Source organism: Urocitellus parryii, chromosome 1, assembly GCF_045843805.1.
Source record: "Urocitellus parryii isolate mUroPar1 chromosome 1, mUroPar1.hap1, whole genome shotgun sequence".
Classification (NCBI taxonomy): Eukaryota; Metazoa; Chordata; class Mammalia; order Rodentia; family Sciuridae; genus Urocitellus; species Urocitellus parryii.
The window spans coordinates 280,636,146-280,649,682 of NC_135531.1; the positions used below are offsets into that span (position 1 = coordinate 280,636,146).

Sequence of the window (13,537 nt, forward strand, 5' to 3'; positions counted from 1 at the left end):
AACACACAGCACAGTGTTCGCTCTAGGGCAAGTTACAAGACCTGGGATTAGATTATGTAAGGTTGACAGATAGTAAGGATGCGGATTTCAGGGGTTGGAAGCGTAATGAAATCTAACTTGTTTCAGAAATCCGTGCGGGAGCGGTGGGCGGACACGCGGGCCAGCACGTGGGTGGTGCAGGTGTGAGGCGTCCCAGGCCGGTCGGTCGCAGCTTTCCTTGGCACGCGTATTGGTGTCGGAGTGCACGCAGCCAATAGGCATTCGCAACCTTGGACTCAGACCGCTTCTCCTACCTCCCGGGGCATAGCACCGGAGCCCGGGAAACTGCCTTGGCCAGAAACAGGAAGGCTCCAAAGAAAGGCCTCCCTGTCGTCCACGACGGCCTGCCTGACTGAAAGCCTAACTCTGCCGCTATTTCCCTCCGCCGGGCGCCTGAGCACCAGCAGTCCACACGCGCCAACCCCGCCTGCGGCTGGCCTCGCCTTCCCGGAGCAGCTTCCGGTTCCCCGAGCTGGTCCTCCAGGACACCGAGAGAGCCGGCCAGAGCGCCGGCGCCCCCTTCCCCATGGCGGCGTCGTCTGACGACGTGCCGGAACTAACATCGCGCCTGCGCCTGCGCCTGCGCCCTCCGCGGCGACGGTGGTTCTGTGCGTACGTCATCGCGGGCGCGACGCCCCGAGGGACAGTCAGGGGTCTGGCGGTCCAGAGGTGCGGCTGTAAGACCGCCCGGGAAGATGCCAGTGGCGGTGATGGCGGAAGGCGCCTTCAGTTTCAAAAAGTTGCTGGATCAGTGCGAGAACCAGGAGCTCGAGGTCGTCGTCTGCGCCGCGCGGGGAGGACTGGGGCGGCGCGGGTTTCCAGGGTAACGGGGCCGGGCCTGGGGCTCGGGCGCGCGCCCGCCGGGAGGGACGCACTGGCAGCTTCTGGTGGTCTGTGCCGGGTTTTGCGCCCGGAGCCGCCGGGCGTCTCTTCTCCGGAGCCCAGGGACGCGCTTCCCGTGGTGGAGACCGCACGTCTCGGGGCCGTCTCGGGGCCGTGTCGGGGCAGGCGAGCGGGCGGGCAGCCGCCGCAGGACGAGGCCACCTTTTCTCGTGGCCCCAAGCCCTCTTAGTCCCGCGTCGTCGTTACCAAGTGAACCTGCCATTTCCTCTAGCGGGACGCATGACAGCGCTGTCGTGCCTGGGTGACAAGTTTCCACATTTCTTAGAAAGGCACCCGGCGGGCGCTCACGACGTGGGTGTAAGTCACTTACTAAAGGAGAGCGACCACGAGCAGCGGCGCTTCGTGGCTCTTCTGTAAAGAAACTAAGTTGAACCCGGAGAGCGACGCCTGGTAACCCGGTGGCGGCGTTGGTCGGCCCCTGGCCCCCTTAAACTCCCAGCGTGTTCCATATAAAGGACAGTCATACTGCTTAGGAGCCTTTAGACAGTATTTGTTTCTCATAAGAGTATTTAAATAAAAATTTGAACACTGGGAAAAGGACTAGCTTAAATATTCTTGTGTGTATAAAACAGCAGACCCAGAAGAAGATAAATACCAGCTGATGACAGATCTAATCTTAGTACTGTGGGTTTTGGTGCTTAGTATTTCTCTAATCTGTGTTTACATTTATGATAGTACCGTAAGATGGGCTTCATTTTTAAATTAGTGTTAACGAACCTTTTATCTTTATGAAAGCATAAGAGTAAATGAGGTTTTTCTCCTATTTTTGACTTTAAAGGCTCCTGGAGGAATTGCTACACCCCCAGTGTATGGTCAGCTTTTAGCTTTATATTTGCTTCACAATGACATGTAAGTTCCTTTTACCTGAAACTAACAGTAGCTGCTTCTTCACGGTTACACGGGAATTAGTTTTGCCTTTAAGTAGACCATGTAACTCAGGCACAATGGGCTGTATCTCATATTATAATACCTATTATACCTATTTCCTTTTCAATCAAAGCATAATGAATTATGTTTAGATGGTTGTGTTAAGATAGATTTGTTTTACAAATGCCTTTCAAAAAGCATTTTCATTTATTGTGAGAAACTACAGTGTAGTGAATTCCTTTCTTCCATTGAACATTTTTTTTAATCTTATGATCTCTATGTTCTTAAATTCACATATAATCAATAGATCAAAAGAAGCTGAAAGGGAATATTGAGAAAGCCAAAAATTCATTATCAACATGTATGAGATTTCCTAGAATTTTTTTAAAAATTTCTATTCATATTTCTTAGGAAAATAAGCATAGCTGTGCTAAAGAATAATAGTCTCCTTTCTGACCCATCCTGATAAAATTTTGCTTGAAATTCTTCCAAACTCTTCAATATCTTTTTAAAAAACTAAACTGAGGTTTTCATAACACATACATAAATTATTTGCTTCTTTTTTTATAATACCATTATTTTGTATTTGTTTCAACCCCTTAAAAATTCGTGCATTGAAATTTTAGAGACTTTGTTTCCACTGCCAAGAGAGGTCTTAATGAGAAGAGCATTGTGTATCTTATTGTCAGGAAATGCCAGAGCTGTTGAAATATATAAATTGTTTATTTTTATTTGAGTAAATTATATGGGCAGTTCTGTGTATGTCTGTAATTTTAGTGTGCTTTGTTTTAGGATCTGTATCATTAATTTTAAAAATTCAGCAAAAATGACAAAACATTATTTTGATGAAAATGTTTCATGTCTTTTTATCTGGAAAACCACTCCTATTTTTCCATGACAAATTCATATAAAACTAAATTTTACTCTGTATTGTGTGTAGTATTTTAAAGTGTACTTCTTTCTGTTTGCGTTGGAGCCCAGTGATTTTAAGTACTTATTGAGCTGATGTTTAATTCGTTTTTATTTATTCATTCATTAATTCATTTTGTTCTATGTGTAACTTAGGAATAATGCAAGATATCTTTGGAAAAGGATACCACCTGCTATAAAATCTGTGAGTATTCTTTTCAAAATAATTTAATTTCTTTAATATAGTAGTGGCATTTTAAGTGGCAGTCTCTTAAAACTTCTTCTTTTCGTTTCCATGTCACAGAAATAGTTAAACCAATTTTGAAGTTAAAAATAGATCTTTAGATTCCTCTGAGAAATTTAAATTTCCATGGAATGGACTGGTACAGAAATCAGTGTTCCCCTCCTACTGGTTAAACTTCCTGAGGTGGGGCTTGTGAGTGTGCTTCACCAGTTAACAGCTGAGCCACCTTGCATATATGATGGCAGAGGCAGAGGCGGTGGTGATTTCCAGCTGCTGTGTGCAGTTTTCTATAATGGTACTCACACATTTTTTTAAATTGTTATTTATAAAAATATTTAAAAAGTGACTATTCACAGTATTAAGATTAATTTCAAGTGATAACTCTGTTTTCCTCTCTTTTCCTTGTTAGTAGATTGGAACATTCCTGAGCTTTTTTAGCTAATAAATAAGAACTATAAATTAAACACATAGTTTCTATAATATTAATGGAAACTTTGATGTTAGGTTACAGTGAATGGCTCTTTGATTGACAGTCTGTTAATAGCCAGTTCACTATTACTCTGTGTCCTAAATTTATATGTATTTGCATAAGTATAAAATATTTATATGAGAAAAATTAATGGAACGTCTTTAAAAATAACAATGCTTAAGATAATTCGTCCGCAGGCTTAATTCTGAAATATTTTTTAACTACTTTCTCTTGCTTTAATTTGCTGTTGTATTAAAAATTGTGTATTAAATGTACAAATATTTTCCACAGTTTATAAAAACCTTGGCAGTAGAAAAAATAATTGCATCTCTTAAAAGAAATGTTGAATTATGTCTTAGTATAACAACTCAAAGAGTTTTATGTCACTTCTGGTATTTTAAGGTACAGTTATAAGTACATTGCAAAATGAATACCTTCAAAGGCAATAATATGTATTGCAGGCAAATTCTGAACTTGGGGGAATTTGGTCAGTAGGACAGAGAATCTGGCAGCGGGATTTCCCTGGTATCTACATGACCATCAGCGCCCACCAGTGGTCTGAGACAGTACAGCCAATCATGGACGCACTTAGAGGTAACATTTCTTTCAGAACCTATGTTGGACTAAGTGCATCTCCCTAGGTGCTGCAGGGTGGAAGTAAATCAGTGTGTTTTAAAAGTAGATATTTTCTCATAGGCAAGTGAGCTGGTTTTTAAAATTCAGTGTTAATATTTGTTCAACTCTTCTTCGTTGTATGTTGCTTGAGACTATATCAGCAGCTAAGGGCTTCATTGTCTTTTTATTCTAGATAAAATTGCTTTTGTTAGTAACAGGGTTTTTACTATTAAATCTGGTATTACTGTCATTCATGGTATGGATGGGTAAATCTGGGCTTCAGATTTTGTTAGCCTCAGACTTTGATAACTGTTGTCTCCAATTTCTGGATTTTTAACTAATCAGTTGAATGCCTAGATGCTCAAATGTGTTTTTAATTTCTTTGAAAGGTTGTAAGCCTGGCTTCACATAGCACAATCCCATGACAAAAATCATGTCTCAGCCTCTCTCCATTCAGCCACCATTAGTGTTTGCTTCTGGTCTTCTTGGCTCACTGTTTGATAAGTGTATACAATAATTGCTTTACATTGTTGTCTTCTTTTCAGGTGGTAAAGATTGTTTTTGAGATGTATATAATTACCTTGAGATGGTAAAACAGAACAATGTAAATTATAAAACTAGACACATCTACGTTAAATATGAATGAAAATGAGCAGAATTTCAGGGCAGGCAGCTGGGTGAGGAGGGAGCAGAGTGGAATCAAGTTGTACAAGTACAGTGGGCTCGTTTTGAAAACTGCCTTCTGAAGAATTCAGATGCGCCTCAAGGAATTATTGTAGTAATGGACTTTCTTAGCTAGGAGCTCATTCTGGTAATGGCAGTAGCGAGGACCCAGGATGAGGCTTGAGACTCCCAACTTAGTCAGCAAGTGTTCTGTGGTGTGCCTTTGGTCTCTGGTTTCATTTCTTGCTAGCACCTTTTCTCACTGTGGAGTCTCTGTTAGAGTTAAGAATTGAAGCAGCTCGCAGACCCTTAAAGAACTGTATAGCACTACTTGTGGGGCTTGTAGCACTACTTATTGAAGATGACTTCGCAGTGCTTCATTTTTGTCTTTTGTGGAGCAGAATTAGAAATAGTACTTTCCTCAGGTTGTTAGGATGAATTAATATGTTTAAACACCTGTGTTCTAAAGCATTCGTCTGTTCACCTACAATATGCATGAACATACTCTTGAGACTTTTACAACTCCCCAGATTCATAAATAGTAGCATGTTTCCCCCATAAATTGCAGCCTGTTGAGAGTAGTGTCATAGCAGATTTGAGTTACTGCTGAGTTTAATAGTTTGCTTTTCAATGCATTACACGTTTGTTCTCTAGTTAAGAACAATGACTAAATTAATTAATTTTCTGTTACAACAAAGTGCCTGAGGTTAGGTACTTTATAAAGAAAATAAGTTTATTTAACTCACAGATTTGGAGGCCATAAGTCCAGGATTGGACAGTCGTGTTTGTGTGACCTCTGGTGAGAGTTTTGTGGTGGATGGCATCTCAGTGGCAAAAACACCAGTGGAAGAGATCACATGGTAATGCAGGAAGCCAGAGAGGTTCAGGGGCCAGGCTTGCTCTTTTGGAAAAAATCTGTTCTCGTGTAGCTGGGGTCCACAAGAGCTATAAATCTCCTCCAAAGGCAGTGCCCCAGTAGTTTAACTACCTTCCATTAGGCCACACCTCTTAAGGGTTTAGGTGACATCATTACATGGAATACAAAGTTTCTAACACATAACCCTTGGACAACACGCTGAAACAGTATCCAAACCACAAGTCCCTTTCTTAGATTTCTTTCAGTTCTGTTCTAAATTAGTCATAGTCCTGTGAGGAAGGTTGAAGAAGGCTTAACAGAGACTCATGAAAACCTTGCATTCACCAGCAAGAGCTACTGAAGCTCCCGGGGACTGAGGCCTGGAGGCACAGGGCAGGGAACTGGTAACTGTGGAAAGGGGGCTGCCTAGCAGAAACTGTGGATTCAGATCAGTTGGAGAAAGGCAGGGAGGGAGCAGAGGAAGTTCCCTGAACTTTGCCTCTGGCCTGTGAGGCCTGATGGAGCCCCCACTCCCCAAGCCAGGGAGCTCCGATGCTCTAGTCATTGGTAGCCATCTTCCCTGCACACAGCAGGGTAGAGAGGGAGAGTGGGTTAGAGGGTGGCACCCTGACCAGCTCATCTGCCCTCTGTCTCTAGCACTGGCAGAGGCAGTTCTTGGGGGTGATGGGCACCCCTGTATTGGTTGAACACTGAATGGGCATTCCTGTGAGGGACCTCTGCTTCCACTAAGAACATGTCCCGTGTTTGGTCACCACAGTGTTGGGTGCTGGCTCAGTTCTGTCCACTAGCATGTGTCATTGGTATGCATACTTCATGATGTGACAAACTGCACAGCTCCTGAGGGTCACAGATTGACTGGTCAGAATGTGTTGTGTCAATCATTTATGCCAAGTGGAAAGTAGCCGAATGCCGCATCCTTGGCTGGTGCTGGGAATGCTGAGCCTTTGTTTTGCTTCCCTCGGCAACCTGCTTCTGTCCCCCAGCGTGTTCAGTTTCCCAGTTATACCTCTTGCTGCTTCTCGCCTCCCCTTCAGTTGTCTTCTTCACACTCTATTTCTGTTCTGCTCCCCACCCAAAAGCCTGATCAGAATATTTGAAGGAGACAATATTTTTAAAACACCGTAGGCTTGCCAGGCCAATGTAGCTGTGTGGCATACACTTGTATTTTCCTAAGGAGGCAAATATGTGTCCCTTGTCCATTGCTGCCTCAGTTCTTTCAACTGAATGTCTGTAGCCTTCAATAGAAAAAGTCCCAGTATCTCTAAATTGTTTTAAAAGTCTGTTTAGTTAGGTTGTCTATGGGTTGGTAGAAAGAAAGAAGGAGCCAAGTGCAGGACAGTGGCAGTGAAGGAACAGTTGAGTGTCAGTGATTTCCAAGGATTATGAGAAAGCAAGGCCTTAACTTGGGGACCTGGGGTCATGCACCATTGGGTCCTGGTGACACAGCCCACAAGCTCGCACTCATCACATGCCTCACTGGAGGTACTGGGCACGTTGGGGATATAAAGACAAAATGGACAGCATTTTTTTGTCCGGAATTTTGGAATATAATTGAGAAGCTGGAGGTGGGCAGAACAATGTGTACCTTAGATGGTTAAAAACATGCTTATTAAATTAGAAACGTAAACAGTAATGCTATGAATTTAGAGAGGGAAGGAGATTGTCCAGAATCGCAGCGCTGTAGGAGGAGTTTATAAACACATCTCGGAAGAGTTGCAGAGAGGAGGCTGTTGCAGGCCATGGAGCAGCATCACCCAAAAGCCCAGGGGTCGGAAGGAGTAAGACTGAGAGCTAGGGGACTAGTTTGGAGCAAAGAATGTCTGAGGGAGTTGCTATCATCGTGTTGACAGTGGCCTAGGAATGGAGAGAGGACTTCAGTATGTTATGGGTTTGTTTCATATGTGCACTTACCTATCAAGTATGGAAAGTAAAATCCAAAATGTTTCTAAGCATGTCCGCAGCCAGATGGAGGAGCCCTCGTGTCACCAAAAGTATTGGACAGGAGGAAGGTAGGCCAACTGGAAGGGACAGCTCTCTCATTTGTGTGTTTAATGTGGACATGTAAGCCCAAGAAACATCCCCAAGACCATCTGAAGAGTCGATGTGGCTGGTGTCTAGACCCCCTTCTCATTAGATGCAGTCATTCAGTGTTGGAATTTAGAATTTTGAACCTAAATGAAGTTAAGAATTTGATGCAGACTTGGAAGTTAGGACTCATGCTCCATTACAAGGTTTATTCCACAACTCAGGTGTGATCATGTTAGGGACCCTGCTGAGGTTTTCTTATTGTTCACTCCAGTGTTTATAAGGAAATACAAGAAGAATAAGAGAAATTTAAGATGTATACTTGATGTACATAAATGTGTTTAAGTTAAATTTTTATTAGAGTTTGATTCTTGTGTATATTAACTGTTTTCCATCTTTATAACTCTCATTGCCGTCAGATCTAAAAGGAAATGTTAGAAATGTTTGTTTTTTTCAGCAGTATTTGAACCCTTACATGTGCTTGGCAGGCACGTGCATATGCTAAGCACAGACATCTTTGGGTTGATCTGGTGTTGCTCATGAGGACTGGGCAAGGGCAGCGGTGCATGGTAACCGCTGTTAAAATGCCTGCTCTGTTGGTTCCCTCACCACCCTCCCCACTTCCACAATAGATGCCACAAGGAGACGCGCCTTTGCCCTGGTCTCTCAAGCATACACCTCGATAATCGCTGATGATTTTGCAGCTTTTGTTGGACTTCCTGTAGAAGAGGCTGTGAAAGGTACTTGAGTTTACTTTTTACTGAAAAGGAAAATAGAAGAGTGGTGTAAATTACAGGTTCACAGTGCCTTCTCTGGACCGTGAGAACAGGGTGTGTTTGGGAATTGAGGTTGTGCTGGCTTTTTAGGAAGGTGATATGAAACATGTATTGCACACCACCCCCAGCGGGGCTTTGGATAACAAGCACAAATATGCTCATTGCTCACACTTAGAAATCTGTGTTTCATTCATACTTGGTAAAGTCAGTCTCATCCTACAGCCCTGTTTAGCCCATGTTTTCCCCACATTTCCCACCTGGGCCCTGAGTGCCTATTGCCTGCTCTGCCCACTCCTGGAATATTGCATGCACTTTGTTGCATTGTTATATAATGATTTACATTTCTGCTCTCCAACTAAAGTAGACGCTCCATCAAGTACCACATCTTTTCTTTTGCTTAAATTTCCAGGGCCTAGCACAGTTCTAGACACATAAAGGACAAGGTGTTTGAAGTTCCTTTTTTTCTCAGTACTGGGAACTTAGGGCTTTATGCATTCTTAGTACGTGCTCTACCACTGAGCTACATCTCAGCCTAAAGGTCTTATATTAAATCATGTGGTTACTCTCATACAAACATGAATCTATGTCTTTTCTCTTAAAATTGATCTGTGATTTGTCTAATGTGTATTATATTCCAGAGCCCATACTCTTAGCTGACAGCCTGGGCATGAATCCTGGTCCCCAATATGATTATAAAAGACATCATAAATTTTGCTATGTCTGTCATTAATAATATAACACTCTATACAGAACTAACCATCTGTTAGTGATTCAAGCAGCCTGGTAGAGTAGCATGAGATGCTTTGCTATGTTTCCGAAATAAGTTAACATGCAAGTGACAGGTTGATTGAAACATGTCAGATCTCCTGTACAAGTATATAGTGGATGGGTGTGGGTCTGATGAATGTTTGGGTTACATCTTAACCTGTGTGTGAAATGTGTATTTCCAGGTATACTAGAACAAGGATGGCAAGCCGACTCCACCACCAGAATGGTTCTGCCCAGAAAGCCAGGTAGGCTGAGCTCTGTACCTATTCCTTCAGCACTGAACTCCAAGACCACTTCAGGGTTTCAGGCCTTGAGTTTGGATAATTTGATATAAAATGCTAATATGATGCAAATAACTCACATTCTAAATATAGATAGGAGTGTTGGCACTTAAGGTAGAAAGGATCTTAAAGGTCATCTAGTCTTTAATTTTTAAAAAGGTTTTCTTGTGTACATGAGTTGTATGTAGGCATCTCGTGGTCATGTGCCGTGGTTTGTGTTGACAGTTAATATCCCGTCCTTTTATCTGTGGAGCCATTTCTAACTGCTCACCCTCAGTATCTGAACTTTCAGCCTATTAAGTTCCTCTCTCCTCCTTGTACTTGAGCCATACAGATACTTCTCCTATGGCTTCGCTTTCACAGGACTATTGTTGTCGCCTGCCTTTCAAGGCCTGAAATCCCGCAAGCCTTCCCCGTCACCTTGGTCTGAGTCCACAGCCCCTCCATGTTGCTCTGCAGTGAGCCACACTTGTTCCTGCTGCTGGCTTCTCTCCCTCCTGCCACCACAAGTGCTCTTATCTGCCAGCTCTTAAGAGCCAGGCTTAATGTCCACCTCCACAAACCCTTTGACATCAACCCCAGTTTCCTTCACCTGCTCTGAACACCTGCTGTTTACATACTGCTGACCATGGGCAGGTGGTACACCATGTCAGTGTGCCAAGCTATGGGAGGGTGCAGAACGGCAAGCTATGTCCCAGCCACTCTGAAGGCGAGGGAAGACTAATGAAATAGAGTCTGTCATCATCCCTGACTGAGACTCAGTGGCTGTAAATGCGTATTTTATGAAAAATGGTATATTCTATGAAAGGTCTTGACAATGACTTCTGTAAATCGGGCTATAAATTTTTTTTTTTTTTAATTTAGTTGCAGGGGCCCTGGATGTTTCCTTTAACAGGTTTATTCCTTTATCAGGTATGTGTTTTCATATGCTCTTTTTAAAATGTTTCATTGTGCTTAGCATCTTTTTTGTAATATGTATGCATTTTTCTTAGTTCTTAAGAAACCGGTTCAATTCTATAAATTTGTCGTGATACACCTGATAGAAGGGTGAGACTGGCCTCACCTGGTACAGCGGCGCCCTGTAGGTAGTGCGCCTCCTTACCCCGCCTGGGCCCCGCAGCTCCTCACTGTTGATCCTGAAGCATTCTAAATGCTGAACGCAGCTCCTCCACGGTGGGCTCCTGTGTCATTTTGTTCACTGACAGTGTAATATTTTCCTGGAATGGAACCTAGCACCTGAGAGGCCCTCAGTAATTATTCCTGGATTAAATGTCCCTGGGTAGAGGCTTTCCATGAAATGCTGTGATCTCCTAAGAGATGCTGGACATTAAACACGCTTTGAGCCTTGGCCTAGAGAGTGTCAGTAACGGCTATAGCTGCAGTGCCGCTGTGCCTCTAGGCCAGCTGGGGAGACCATGTCTTGGAAGTGTGCAGGCCCCTCGGAGGCACAATTTTGTCTAAAAGCAGGTAGCTCCAAGAGAGTTTGGGTTAAAATTAAAGACATGAATGGGGTGGGTGGCAGAACCAAAGCGTTGTCACACTGGTATCTAACTTGAAATGTGTTTCTGTCTTCAACATGCAGAGCCTGCCCCAGTTCCACCAATCCCCAATGAACAGCAATTGGCCAGACTGACCGATTATGTGGCTTTCCTTGAAAATTGATGTACCATTCTGAATTCAGCATCTACTTCAGAATCCTGTACACTGACAAATACAGAAATGTAAAATTTTTATTTTCAATTTACTGGATGGATTATACACACCTCAGCATTCCTTACTGAGTATGTGATAAAATACATATATAATATAAAAATATTATATATATTTTGTCCTTAAACATTATGCTAAATAGATGTTAAAGCAATTCTCATTTTGAAATATTTAACAATCTGGTTGGAGCCCATCAGTATTAAGCGGTTAGTTTATAGTTCCTGGAGATCCGCGACACGAGCTCCCTGCCTGGTATAGAGCACGGCTGTTACTGCCATCCCCGCCTGGTGCACACCTCTGTCTGCACTGCTGGTGGAGAGGCACAGCTACAGCAGGACGGTGCCCGGGGCAGAACCTGAATTGCTGGGATTGTGATTCACCCTCCTTGGAGAAAATGTTCCCTTTTCTCCCACCTCTGGAGAATCACTAATAGGTACAGAAATATAGCTAAGGAGCAAGTAGACCATTTTCTGAATAAACCAGTTTGTTAGTGTTAGTTTTTCCCAATAGTGGGAGTGCATTCATTGCTGGCAGTGGAGGGCTTGCTGGGCACATGCCATGTTCCCACGTGTTCAGTTCAGAGGGGAAGGTTGAGTGCACAGTGCCTTGTGTGGCAGAGAAGCGTTACGGTGAGTGAGGCGCTCCTTGCAACTCTCCTGTGTCCAGTTGGTTGCTGACATTTACCCTGAGGTTCAAGTTCTGCCTTTTGAAGAATTGCTGAACACGTCTTCATTCTTTATGTGACAGCCCTCCACATATTTGAGTTTGTTTATTGTATCTTTAGGTTAAAATTCCCCTTAGTTCATTTATTCTGCATTTGTTCAATAAATATTTAATTGAATTCTTCAACTGTTCCATCTGAGCTAGTTTCTAGAGTTTTCACTGTCTTGGTCTTTCTATGGATACTTTCTAGTTTGTCATTGCCTCTCAAAATAAGAATGTCTTAATTAAATAGAAAAGACCTCTATATTGAATCTGTGTGGTAATAATTACGTAATTCATGTTTTCATTCATTTTATTGGTTATTTCAGTTTTTCTTAACATATATGGAAATATCTTTTACTTGCAATTATATTTAATCTGGATAGGAACATCATGTTGTTAAAATGTGTTTTACAACTGAGGAAATGGAAATGTGAGAAGTCTTCCAGATGTTAAGAACACATCATGTCCATGAGCTTTTTTTTTCATGGCAGATTGGAACCAACCAAAAGTTCATTGATGGGGTTGGTTGAGTAAGCAGTTCTACAGAGCGTGAACCGAAGCTCTAAAAGGCGTAGAGGTACTCTCTGAGCTAACGTGGAGTAACCTCTAGCTGAAAACAGAATACAAGGAGCTTATGTGATTCTGAGGGTGATGAAGGGAAAGTGGTTATAGTTGTGCACACGTATGCATGCTTGAATTTCAAGAAGCAGCAGTGGGAAGATGAACCAAAAAGAAGTAAAGATGGTTCTCCAAAGAGGAAGAAAAGGACAATGAACCACTACATAGAGAAGAAATATAATAATTTCAAGTGACACAGTGTTCTGATTATTCGTTGTCAGTGGATACACTAAGGACAAAAGAAGTCAGACTAGTGAATGTGGTTTTGCCATTCATTTTACAAAATAATCTTAACATCTTCATAATTAAAAGGATATTATAGAATAAAAGTAATTATTTAACATTGCTAGAGACCAGTAATCTTACATTTAACTTGGAAACCTCATGATATGATTTGTTTTTCTTTATGCAGTAAATATTTCTTACCTTTGTCTAGCTGGAAAGGCCTAGATAATCACCACAGTGAAGCCCAGTGCCACTGGTAAAGTTGTGCCAGAATTCCATTTTCAACTAAAAGGAACAAGGAGTTATCTGCAAAGTAGCTAATGCTACAGTGTGACATTGAGAACAAGATGTCCCAGAATCAAGGAACCTTCAGAGACCCAGGGTTCTGTCAAAAGGTTGCTGCAGCTGGTTTGAAAGGACTCCCACTGAAATAATTTGAGCATAAAAACTATGTGTTTATATTTTTAACCCTAAGTTTATTAGTTACATGAAAATAAACTCATCCCTGTGCAAAAAAAGGCAGGATGTGTGAGTTATTCCATTTCCTTCTTATTTTATGTATCATTTTTCAGAATAACAAATTGATAACCCATCAGTCTCCAAAGCAACAAAATGAACCTGAAGGGTGATCAGATAGCTGATGATGGGAGATTCGTTAGAAGAATTCCACCTAATAAATGGTGATAAAATTAGAAAAGCAGTACTTTGTAGCCCATCTTAGAAAAACTTACCAGCAGCTGCCGAGACCACAGGTGAAAAAATGAAACAGCGTCAACTGAATGCAACACACCACCAGCCCCTGCGCCCTGGTTGGGTTTGAGGCAACTTGCTGCTTGCCGTCCG

The 13,537-nt window shown here is 42.4% G+C and overlaps 1 protein-coding gene across 2 annotated transcripts; it reads left to right on the forward strand.

The window, feature by feature from the left end:
- Nucleotides 1-641: 641 nt before the first annotated feature.
- Nucleotides 642-11,987, forward strand: Cops8 (COP9 signalosome subunit 8). Of its 2 annotated transcripts, none has more exons than XM_026396024.2 (8): nucleotides 642-812; nucleotides 1,721-1,791; nucleotides 2,875-2,923; nucleotides 3,893-4,025; nucleotides 8,244-8,351; nucleotides 9,338-9,400; nucleotides 10,301-10,348; nucleotides 11,019-11,987. In XM_026396024.2, the coding sequence occupies exons 1-8, from the start codon at nucleotides 735-737 to the stop codon at nucleotides 11,096-11,098; spliced, it is 630 nt and encodes a 209-aa protein (XP_026251809.1). In that variant the 5' UTR covers nucleotides 642-734; the 3' UTR covers nucleotides 11,099-11,987. The 2 variants fall into 2 exon arrangements, with proteins under 2 accessions (XP_026251809.1, XP_026251810.1); XM_026396025.2 differs by having other exon boundaries at nucleotides 658-708.
- The last annotated feature ends 1,550 nt before the right edge of the window (nucleotides 11,988-13,537 follow it).

Coding starts and splice junctions, on each gene's coding strand:
- Cops8 (XM_026396024.2), top strand. CDS start 735: ATGCCAGTGGCGGTGATGGCGGAAGGCGCCTTCAGTTTCAAAAAGTTG. Junction 813..1,720: donor GCGAGAACCAGGAGCTCGAG/GTCGTCGTCTGC, acceptor TTGACTTTAAAG/GCTCCTGGAGGAATTGCTAC. Junction 10,349..11,018: donor CAGGTTTATTCCTTTATCAG/GTATGTGTTTTC, acceptor TTCAACATGCAG/AGCCTGCCCCAGTTCCACCA.